Source organism: Haliotis rubra, unplaced genomic scaffold (assembly GCF_003918875.1).
Source record: "Haliotis rubra isolate DU_JTF1 unplaced genomic scaffold, ASM391887v1 Scf2, whole genome shotgun sequence".
NCBI classification, from domain to species: Eukaryota; Metazoa; Mollusca; class Gastropoda; order Lepetellida; family Haliotidae; genus Haliotis; species Haliotis rubra.
The window spans coordinates 148,142-160,407 of NW_025766002.1; the positions used below are offsets into that span (position 1 = coordinate 148,142).

Genomic DNA, 12,266 nt, shown 5'->3' on the forward strand with positions numbered 1-12,266 from the left:
AAGGCACTGACAGAACAAATAAGGCAGTATGTAACGTTGGCCATTGAAATTGCACTTTATTTACACGTTATTTACACAGACACAAAACAGTAGACCCTACTCGTGTCATGGTGCTACGAAGTTAAAATCAAACTGTTTCTAGCCTTGTAACAACAATTCGGCGTTTAGAGCACAGTAACGATTGCAGAGGAAACATCGACATTCCCCAAAAGAGCTTTAAGTCCATCACGTTAAGGTCTGGGAGCGATAATGCATGTGTGTATTTCACATCGCTACGATAAGTGTCTTCTTTTGAATCTATTGTGTGAATATATCTAGAAGTATATAAAGTTACAGTGAAGCTAGCGACTAACAAAGTGAAATATTGGTGTTTTCATTGCGGTAACCTACCCGGGGTCCTGTCTTTGGACAAGAACGACGAGAGCACGGGTCTAGCCACGCCTCGGCGACTTATTGCCGGCAAGGTGTTTACTCTCGTATTGTCCCACGGAGACAGCGAAGGAACCGCGGGGCTCTACCGCCGTTATTTAAACCATTAGCGAACAACACGGCCAATGAAGAGGTTGAAAAGAGACAGGGGGAAAGTAAACACCCTCGCCGTCTTCCTAGCTAAACAGTTTCGCAATCTCTTGTTGCGGGTGACGGGTCGCTTAAACCTTTCTCCACCTCTGCCCCATCGGCTTGCCTCGGTGTTTGCTTCAGGCGCATACATTACGAAGTGAAGAAGCCGAGACTGCTATAGGTAAATGGTTTACGTCGACGAGGGAAACACCACGTAGAATCTTACACAGGACAAACATTGCCGGGACGTCTACAAAGCCATATACGTTACGGGAGTTGGTCTTTGACTCGAGTGACTAGACCTGACTACAACTGTCTTTGGCCACGTCACAAACCCCCCACTCACATGTATCCCATTTTGGTCTATTCTAGGTGATATAGTGGTGCGATACCTTAACAGAGAATATGCGACCGGGCGGGCTGGTACATGCAACTCTATATGCTACAAGTGTATTTTCCTTTATTACTTATGGCAGCACTTGAGTCCCTTTGATGTGAATCGTGATTACACAACCCATCGAGGACATCAACGAGATTTCACTTTCAAACGATCCGGTGAAGATTATGTGACGTCTCTCCGATCCGATACCCTCTGTCAATGTTTGTGCAATATAGAAACCTCTTCGTTCAAAATTTTATATATAATCATACAATCTCCACACAATACTTACAGTTACATGCTGCATCAACCTGTCCTAGCGTTTAAATTACAGAAGAGACACTTCATGTTAGACAGAACAGGTTCATGTTGGATCTTAGGGGTATCAAAAACCCTTTGTAAATGCATTGCACTTGGATGAGAAGTCAAGGCCGAAGATGTCCTGACTTTCTTCAGGGTCTTTATAGTCCTTTCGGGGCCTCATTCATCCACAAACATTAACCCTCAACAATATCAAGAAACACAATGTCCACAATATTCAGTCTATATCTTTAGAGTCTCTCGGAGAAGAGGATTCGTCCCAGCCATCCGAGATTTGGTCGGAGTCAGTCAGACCTGACTTGTCGCTGTTCTTGTCTGGGGTGCGGATTGAGGGTGGGGTGATGTCAGGAGGGGCAAGCCTGTAAGGGTGGAAGGAGAAAGGGGAACCCATCATCCCAGGGAGATTGGTTCCATGCATCCCTCCCAAGCCCGCATATGAGAAGTGAGGAGCTGGTATGATGTCGCTTGCACGGGAATGATGGGCAAACAGTGGAGATCTAAGAGCATCTGCTGAGAAGGGTGACATGTGAGGACTGAATGCTGAGTGAAGACCTGGGGGATGGGCTGAGGTTGGGGGTAAAGGAGTAAAAGCAGATTTTATCCCTGCATAAGACAGTTTATTGGAACCATTGACTGGTCGTACTGGAGAGCTGTTGCTCATAACACCAAGTCCATTTAACCCATTGAGTCCGTTGAGAAAAGGGTTTCCTCTACACTCCCCTCTACTTTGAGCATGTAACACTGCCTGCTGTTGAGCTAAGACAGTGTCCTGAGCCGACAGGAAGTGTTCAATTGCTTTGACTAAATCCCCACTGCATCCTTGCAAAACCAACTCCAGAACAGTCTTTCGTTGGAATGGGAAAACGCGCTCAAGTATTTCCAGCGCAGAGAGTCTCCCGGGTCTGTAAGCTGTTGGTATTGAGTTGGCCGATGACACCGGTGGCAGTGTGGTTGTGTGTTCAGACTCCTTGTTCTTCTCAGGAACCTTTGGATGGTGTTCTCTCACCGGGGTCTGGGGTTTCCTGGCGGAGTCGGAGCTCTCCACCACAGAGGAGGTTATTGGGGACTCCCCGCCACTGTCATTGCAGCTGTCATCGTCATCTTTGCTCTCGACATCTGCAACAACAAAATACCGTGTAGTTCATGATGCCACTAGAATTACAATTGTCAAGTTTCACTTGAAGATCGGAAACAAGAAAATAAATTAGCGATTGTGTATGTCAGATAAAATATCATGGTTGAATACACGATGACTTAATTGACGATAAAGTTTAAATGTTGCTTGTTTAGTATCACTGTCTTCAAATTCTGTGAAATGCTTCTGTTCTGTGTGGGAAATAATAAACGGAAAGGGAAGTGGCCATTTGTCATTCAAATGCCTCGCGTGTCATTTTAAAAATCGTTTCATCATATATGAAAAACTATAGGACAATATATTAATGTAATACATTTGCTTTCAGACAATAGTCAATAATATTTAACGGTTCAGCTGAATGAAAAGGATTAAATGTGTTTCCAACAAGATTAGAATTCTTTTAAAACGAAAGGAAACTAATATAAATGACGCATTCAAATGGATGATATGAGTTTTTCAGTTTCCAATACTATATGATTCATGAATATATATCCTGAATATCAAAGATCTAATCTGGAGGCCAAGTACGGTGTACAACTTCAATATGATATTTCGTCTCAGGTTTCGTGATATTTGATGTGGTCCTACAAGGCGAAAGTACTCGATAAATTCTTTTATCTTACATAGTCTGGGCACACGGAGCATATAAACTTTAATAAGGTGCTCAAAGATATTGATGACATAATACTAGAAATTCAGATATGATGTATCTGAACAGGAAACAGTTTCAGTGTCTATTGTTTGATTGATTTGTATCAGCTATTAGGTTTTGAACGACTAGGCTTAGTCGTTTTTAAAGCAGAAAAATAAAAAATATACATGTGGCAAACATTAAGTCTCATGCAAAGCCCTAGTTTGACTTTCACCAAGTTTTTCATACGTGACTTGTTTTTGCATGTGTTTGTGGCAGGTGCCATGCTCACCTTTACTTAAACACCTAACATGACCACTGTTGGAATCTCAATATGTAGTTGGAATGTCCTCTGACTCCTGTTTGTTACAATTTTGTTACAGTGTACGATTTAGTTACAGGTATCTACTTGATTAATGCTGTCAAATGATAACACATCTAGCATCTCACATGAACTATAATTAATTGAGATCACCACTTTCATGAAGACCATTTTGAAAAGATCATTCTTTTGTTTATAAAAAACCCAAACATATTATATGCCTGTGTCAGAAATAAGAATGATTGAGTATTGGTACATTTAACTCAATCGTTTGATTGATTTTATAAATGTATCTTCAATATTCCATAAGAGAAGTTCTCTATTACCATAAACAGAACCTAAAACTTTAACGAGTTGTTTGAACGACTAAAGAATATAAGCACAGCACAGGGCACAATAGAGTGAGCGGTGTTGTGTGGCGGAGGATAGAGCCCAGCGTCCCACGGTCACGTAACAGAAGCCTAATGAACATATAAACTTTTCGCCACGAAGATAGTATTACTGGCAAAAAATGTCAACTATACAAATATATAAACATACAGAGTGAGTACACGGGATCTTTCAGTATAACACACACAACGACGGGACGTCTGTGAAGAAGATATATTCACCATGCTCAGTCGCTGGTCTCAGGGTTATTTATGGGATAATAACATTTCATAATGTATAATTATCGGAATAATCTGAAAGTTTTGTAAATTGCATAATACATTCTTATTATATGCAAACGGCATAAATAGAAGAAACTGAAAAAATATTTAATGTAAATTGTATTTTTTAAGATAATTTATGGAAATACTTGGATTGACTATCATCATGTATAAAACATACGAATTTATATAAAAATATGGCAATTATAACTGTTTAGAAACGATTAAAAAATTACATTTGAAATTTCGATTAATCTAAACCCCAACTGACAAAACAACTCTAGCTTAGACCTAAGCGCCCCCAAAAGCACTTTCTGGCCCTCATCAACTGTAGGAAAAAGTCAATTTGTCCCAATTTAAGGAGAATCGTTACCATGAAAACCTGTCACAAGTGGCCCGCAAGATTAACGGCATGTGCTTCTGAAAAAGCAACATTACCTAGTAAAAATAAAATATAAAAACAACCACGCATTTGTAACAGGCCAAGCATGGGATTTGGTACATCTACTTGAAGTGTTATGTTAAGGTACGCACAACTGTTTAGGCGGGGCTTGCAAACTGTAACAAGCAATAGAGGATATACCAGGTGTGTTTAAGCATAATTAAAGCGATGCCGACATTTGTGCAGGGTCTTCAAGAACCTGTCAAGGAGCTTGGAGAGTAAACTTTTATTATTGATACTACTCGGCTGGAGCGAAAGTGTCAGAAAGCTATTCCAGTGACAAGATTCCAAGAATTTCCAATTTGAGGGCCATTTTCCAACGCGTGCCAACATAAAGACATAGTGTTTATATTTCACTTCTATGTTGCCTGTTCTGTCAATTAAAGGATTTGCAGGTCAGTTTGATGACCAGTTGATTTGGCGTTGACATGCAGATATGTTTTTCGCATAATTGATATTCATTTAGTCTTCATAACCGCTCATTATACCTGTGAAATGATACGCTTGGTGTATGTAAATTCTTCACTGGTGGTGTAGACATCTGAAGGGTATCTATTTAAAACCTCGTTTGTTTTGACGTCTTAAAGGAATAAATCTATTCCACACTTAGGCATTGACTATAGTTCTAAGTAGTGTTAGGGTTATTGGATCTACTGATGTTCGCTGAAACATTATTACATTTACTTGTTTCTGGTTTTTATAAAAGTAACAGAGTAAGTACAGGCCCATTAATGTTAGGAAATGTATGAAATACAATGTAACAAAAAATATGTTGTTTTTTTTAAAAATTATTGTGTCATCTAAATTCTTTTTTAATCATTTATGATACTAAATGAAAAAGCACACACCTGTATTAGGCCATTGGTAAATTCATTCTAATGCGTTCGTTTAAGAAATACACAACATTAATGTCTCGTACTTAAAATTATAAAATATATTTCTTTTTTCAGTTTACCAACTCTGAGGGGTATGAATGTTTTCATTTTTTTAACTTCCAGTGAATATAATATATGGTGTTTAACAATGATTACGTATTCAATTCCAATGTATAAAAGAAGTAGTGGAAAGTAAACCTATTAAATCCTTATGAACTAATAGAGATTTACTATTGAAAAAAACGTTGGAATAAAAAGGAATATATATATACACCTACAATAACTGTGGTAATACAATTGCAGTGGATTAAATGATTTTTAGGGGAAAAAAATCTAAAGTGAAAAATGTAGATAAATACAATTTGAAAAGAAAGTACGTGCACACTGAGATGTCCTGTATTAGCAGCACATGAAGCCTGATGAATTATTGAATCATCGCATTTTATCTTCATGTATCATTTTGAACATGGAAATACCATTAAACATAACTCGGGCATCAACAGAAGGGCTGTATGACTAGATTTATACATCACAGCAGTGAAAGCTTAAACAATCACACAGCTATTTATGAATCTGATGCATTTGCGATGCTTTATCAATAGCTATGATTGTAAATGTAACTTCATCCGTTACCGGGAGTCTTGTGGCCCAACTATAATTTTCAGCATGGAATTAATGTTCATGACTAACTTGTGTAAACATTTCATACGTTTATAGATTCAGAGGAGGATGATTTTATCATGATAATACAAATACTACTTTTTTTAAACAAACTGAAATAACATAAATTATGACAATACATTCATTTGATAATTTACAAAAATACAATCTCTTAATTGAGAAAATGGTTTTTTTACTACGAGAGGTATTCTAGCTAGAAGGATGACAATTGTTTTGGTTTGGGTGTTACTTTCTATCAGCTTTGGAAGAATGATAGAGTAATCGTATGCCATGTTTGGAGTCAACTGTGTGGTGAGATTTATCTATATTGATCACAGCCCCATTAACTGTAAATTTATCAGTAACAACCCAACAGCACATATCCATAGCATATACAATTAAATCTATAAATATCATCATGCGTCCTCAAATGTAATTATAAAAGATATGTTGTTAATGAACCATCTGACGTGCTCAATCTAAAGATTATGGTGTATATACACAGAAGGCAAGTCAATTTACCATTCCTTCCGATCTAACATATTTGTTCTTCCTGACTCCATCGACGATAATTGCAAACAACAAATAAACATTGATTCCTAAAACACTGCAACGCAACAAAGTAACATTACAAAATGCCTCATTTGAGTAGCAATTATCAAATAACTATTTCCGAGTAAACTTTCTGACGTTGACCTTCCAACAACCAATACCTGGCTGTACAGGTACGTGTTACATAACCCTCAAACACTGGCAGTCCGTCTCAGTCTCCCCATATATTGTCACAACCTAAGTCAATATGACTGCATGTTCTAATGCTTGGATAATTCCAACGTTACGTTCCCCATGACTCCGTATTTCCTCCCCCAGGCGTCACGGCGCCGGGGACGGGAGCTACCACGGTGGCCAGGCAATGCCTCGGAAAGGGGGTAATATTCAGGGAATGTGAAACAATGCAAAACTAACTGTTCCAGCATATGGCATAAATTCGAATCAATCTAACGTCATGGGAGCAAATCCGGTTAAAACTTTCGACAAGAAATTCTCGAGACAAATCTCCAAGACAGTCGGCTGTTCTATTGTGTTTGGAGTTGGTAATTTCGGCGCCGGAACAAGGACTATTCACCCGGTCCCTCCCCATCGAGAGGGGAAGGCGTTTGTATCGGACTGAATACTCCAAGTCGATACTTCCATGGGTTACTGCTGGATGCTACATGAAAAGATTTGAGGAAAATTCCTTGCATGGAGTATGTGTGAGAATCTTTGGTCGTAGGTAGCCAATCTCCCAAGATGCATGTAGATTGTGTTAGATCCTGACTCGAGTGTCTGTGTACAAAATGCCAGCACCTTTGACTTTTTCACCATACTACTCGTTATAGCATCAACAAAGGATTCTTTTCACTTGACGAAGAATTATTACAGAGTTGATATTCTTCTACGATGTAAGTTTACCTGATCCTTAGATGCTATCTTCAATAATGATACGCATTATCGGTAATCGTTGAAACTTGTCAAGGAAAGGTTTCAGCACAATGAAAACAGAAGGAACAAAACATGTACGCAAGAAAAAAAGAAACAAATTTATAGCGAATTGTGTTCGTAACATTTTGAAATATACATTACTTATAAGGAACCATAAAAATGCCAAATTTAAGAAGACTATTACCGCCACACACTTACATTTATTACTGGCATTTTGGGACCATTAACTGTAGGATCAAAGGCCTGCTATTTGTGTGGTTCCTTTGACCTTCATATGTGATCCAGTTAAGGGTGTTTAGACAAATCCACTCATATGCCTCGGAAACATTTGTTACAAGTGCTACCACACAAAAAGAGTTCAAGAGGGGGTTCCTATTTCTCCCCCTATTTCTCGTTGTAACAATCAACAATAGTATATTCTGTTGTTGCATCTACTTGAACGTCCTTGTATTAACACGACCTCTACCTACAGTTCCAACCATCTGCCCGTATAGGATTTACCAGGACGAAAAATGTCAAAAGCTTCCTATTATTTGCCTCCCAAACTTCCAAAGTTAAGTGGACGACTTCCACACAGTGTTAATTTTCACAGAGCCCATGGCGTTATTCTAAGTTGCCCACATATTGTTCGTATTCCTCGCCTCATCACGACCACGTGAGATGATGATATGTGTTAATTTGTTAAATGACCAGCGGTCAGCCCTCACCCCCACCCCTCCGTCTGTCCACGTCTAGTCATTTCGTGGCTTGAATCGAACTTACTGCATTAATTAATTCCAAATAAACACGTCACAGACTGGAGTTAATTTCACAGTGTGCTTTCTATTGTCAGTGAGTCCACATTCAAATACACCTAGTCTGACTTTGACATAGGCTTGTTAAGAGTAAATATATTGACAGATTGCTCCAGGAAGGGTGCTGATGGCCCTTAAACACATAGCAAGACGGGGCGAGTTGGCGACCCACGGGTTTCTCTGTTTGGTGATTAATCCTTATATTTACTGACATGATTTTAGTGGAAACGATACCTGGTCTAATCACGACATGTTGACAGGAATATTATCAAAATACGTCATTAACTACCATTTCGTAAACAAAAATACTGAAGTCTTTGATGGGCATTTAGAATGTGGTTGAAGATGAAGACACAGTACTCTTGTGTAACACCATTCAAGACTTCTTCATGGTGCTAGGTGTAAGTCCTCGCCCTGAATGTTCTATACAGTACAGACGTTCCTGTCCATAGAAGGTTCATTTTGTTCATGCACACACAGCTGTATTTGCAATAATACCATAACATTTCAAATCCAAACAAAATATCTCGTCTGTTGCAAAAGGGGCCTAGCTACACTGACACTCTTGAATTTTCTTTTTATCTGCGATTTTAAATCGATTGGGTTTTTATGGCTTCTTTGTTGAATATATTTCAACCAACGAAGGTAATTTGACATATTCATTAAATGGAATATATTATTGTCAATTACAATACTTAAGTCGTACAGAAAGTTAGCCTCACAGTATGTTTGCGTTTTCACATCATATACTAGTATTCTAGAAAAACGATGAAAGCATTTTATGATAAATGATTAAACATATACGGACAATACTTAGTTTTATTTTTCACAAGTAAAGGAGATGTTCCAGTTTCCTCCCAAACTAACAGAAATCAGTTTGCTGTCATAATCTAACAAAAAAAAACCGTATTGGATATTTTCCAGTATAATGTACACAGTAAGATTCAGTAAAGACAGTCAATATCTGAAGATGATATCCATTTTCCATTAGTTTCATGTTCCTCTTTCATTTGTTTTAAAACACATTTACAAATTATAGAGGTCGGACTAGTGAAAAAATGAAAGAAATATTGTTTGGTCTATTACCTGGTGTTTGAAATATATTTTTGTAACCACGAGCGGGATGTATCAGAATATAATTTGCCTGAATATTTGATATGTAGCAATTCTAAACCCTTTGAAAACAAGGTTAATCAAGATTCAACAACCTTTCAAGAAAATGTTTCCTAAATATATTTAAGAAACAGAATCACAAACCTACTGAATTATACACCACGTGTTTCTGCTAAAATCATCAAGAGTAGGTACGTATGAATCTAATTTTTATAACATTCGGTACAAATTCAGAAAATGTATTTTTTTTGTATTTCAACAAAAAAACAAAGCGGCAGCCATATTCTGCAAGAAATAAAACACTAAAGCATTATCAAAGAGACATTGCCATCCGTCGTTCACAACAGAACATGAAGAAGTTGGAAAAAGCTTGAGTTGAGAAAATATATTATATTTCAACTATATTTTTGTGTACACTACATCGGTATTTATTTCATTTTTATTTGAAATGATATTGAGACGAAACAAAAAAGTCGCATACTGCTATCGGGTGTAACTACGGTCACAAATTCAAGAGTGCGAAGCAGGTATTAGAAATAAGCTAGAATTCCATTTTTGAAAGATTTAACAAATAACACGATGACTTTGGATCATATGATGGACCGGGTAGCCTCTTAAGCCTTTGTTGACTTTGAGATTTAGAGCTGTGACCTAGATTATAATGGACATCAACCACTGTCAGCAATGATAAAGGGGAAATCTCGCAGCACACTTTGCCTTTGTGGTGATTTTAGTTCCTGGTAGAACTGAAAGGTAGGGGAAATTATTTCCAATTGTTTCCAAAAATTAATCTATAAACATATTAAATCTATGCGTTCAGTGTGTGACGGAAAAATGATATTGGTCACTATTGATTTTATTCGTTTCTGATAAATTTATTAATTCTTCTTTATCACTGTTTTTAGAATAAATTTGACCTTTTCCTTAAAAACACGTTTACAAAGAGCATTAAACTTTCGCTAAAATGTCCGTTAATCTAACGTATAAACGGAAAAAGATTGTTACACACAATGAATCGGTGTGATAAAAAGTTTGCAATCAGAAGCGATTATGAATATGTGTCCGGGTATTAAAAGTCATTCTTTGACAAAACTAACCCAGGCTTCAGCTTCATCACAATACAGTATGTGAACAGTAAGACGCTCATTTTAATAGACAAGACAGTCTATGCCGTAGCTGTTCTATCTTTATTGTCCTAATTCATATTTAAGAATTAACAAACAATTTTAACTCATGAAAATCATACGTTTGTAGGTTATATGCATATATCATGGATTTATTCTAATGAGAAAATTAGCATTGAGATACATGTGTTTAGTTACTATCGCAGGTGCCCATTGAAGCAATGTGTCCTGTCCCGAATGAAACAAACACTGACAAGATTCGAACCTTTTACAACGCTATATTTCTGAGGGTTCGCTGTCTTAAGACGACGACTTTACTTTGTACTTCTATCGGTTAATGCTTATATTGTGACGATGTACAACAACATATTTGCAGTTTCACACTTTTGTGGATTATTTAGATTATGGTGAGGGTGTAATAACCAGTTGACATTGATATACATAAATATAGGGTTAAATCAAGATTCGGCTGCGTGTTGGACGGATCCTATAACTGTCGTCCCACAGAGCGTCATATCTACTTAGCAGAAGTGCGTACCTACCTATATCAGACATAACCTCCTCGTCTCTTCCGGCTTCCTTCATCCTTTCAGAAACCTCTGGCTCTGTGACCGTCCCAGGTCCCCATAGGGGCCCAGATGTCATGATGGGCAGGTTGCTTTCACTGACACAAGCTCGAAGACCAAGAGCAATAGCATCTTCTGCAGCTTGTTGCCTCTTCAGGGCCACCTGAGCAGCCATGACCCTCTGTCGTTCAGCGATCAGGTTGCATTTTGGACAAGTACAGTCCTTGTACCTGCAGTGACGTTTGTGTCCTTTAAGCCAGGATACCATTCCATGATTTCTACAACGAGCACATTTGGGCTTCCGGGACCCCCTTTCCGTAATGGGGTAAAGCGTGACCGAGTTCATGGCGAGATATGCTGGGTCTAAACTCGTCACCTCGCGAGTGTAGCAGATATCTGTTATTTAGTTAATTGTAAACCCTTAGACCCGCCCACTTGAAGAGAAGGGGTTGACCACGCGCCTGTAACAGCCTGGAAACACTCTCATAATTGGCTCAACCCGCTCCCAACCCAACTCCGTGCCTCAGACCTAGCCTCCTATTGGTTAAAAGCTGTGTAAACATCGCCCTAGTTGAAACATAGTTTTAATATGCCAGTCAGTGCCGTGTCACTTTTATGACAGACAGGAGTTGGTTTGTTTTCTTTGATAAAATACTAGCAGGTTTGATATACCCACCGCCGTCCTAGTCCCCTTGTTGAGAGTACGTGGTAGGCTCAATGTTAACTCTACTGTCTCGGCGTGGGGAGGGGATTTAGGGTAGAGTGAAGGGTTTATAGTAGCGGGACCACATTAGTGTAAGGGAGAGTGTGGTGGGTAGGAGGTAGTCCTATAGTATGTAGGCTATATTAGTGGATCGGAGCGTGAGTAACAGATGAACGCTTGCCTTATTCCCGGAGTCGATCGGAAATGGCCTAGGCGACTTGAAAATCGTCATTGTTAAATTTAAAACAAATAATTTTCAAAAGTTTGATTGTTAATGCACGAATTGTATTTAACAAATATGGCCAAATTGTTGGGTTTTAAAATATGGAAATAACCCAGCTATTGCGATAATTTCTATTTATTTATAGAAGCCAAGAGAAATATATATAACCGTCACCGGAAACATAAAGTAATTAAGTTAGAAGTCCATTGACGTATCGACATTATTTGTCAGAAAGTCAGTTTTATTAGATATTCATTTGCTGTGTGATATTTGATAATTCTGCAT

The 12,266-nt window shown here is 38.2% G+C and overlaps 1 protein-coding gene across 1 annotated transcript; it reads right to left on the reverse strand.

Annotated features, from left to right (window-relative positions):
- Window positions 1-31: 31 nt before the first annotated feature.
- Window positions 32-11,401, reverse strand: LOC124275212 (doublesex and mab-3 related transcription factor 3, truncated-like). The gene is made up of 2 exons (XM_046710702.1): window positions 11,032-11,401; window positions 32-2,377 (listed from the first exon to the last, which is right to left on the reverse strand). Exons 1-2 carry the CDS (start codon window positions 11,399-11,401, stop codon window positions 1,479-1,481), a joined length of 1,269 nt encoding a protein of 422 aa, XP_046566658.1. The 3' UTR covers window positions 32-1,478.
- Window positions 11,402-12,266: the final 865 nt, after the last annotated feature.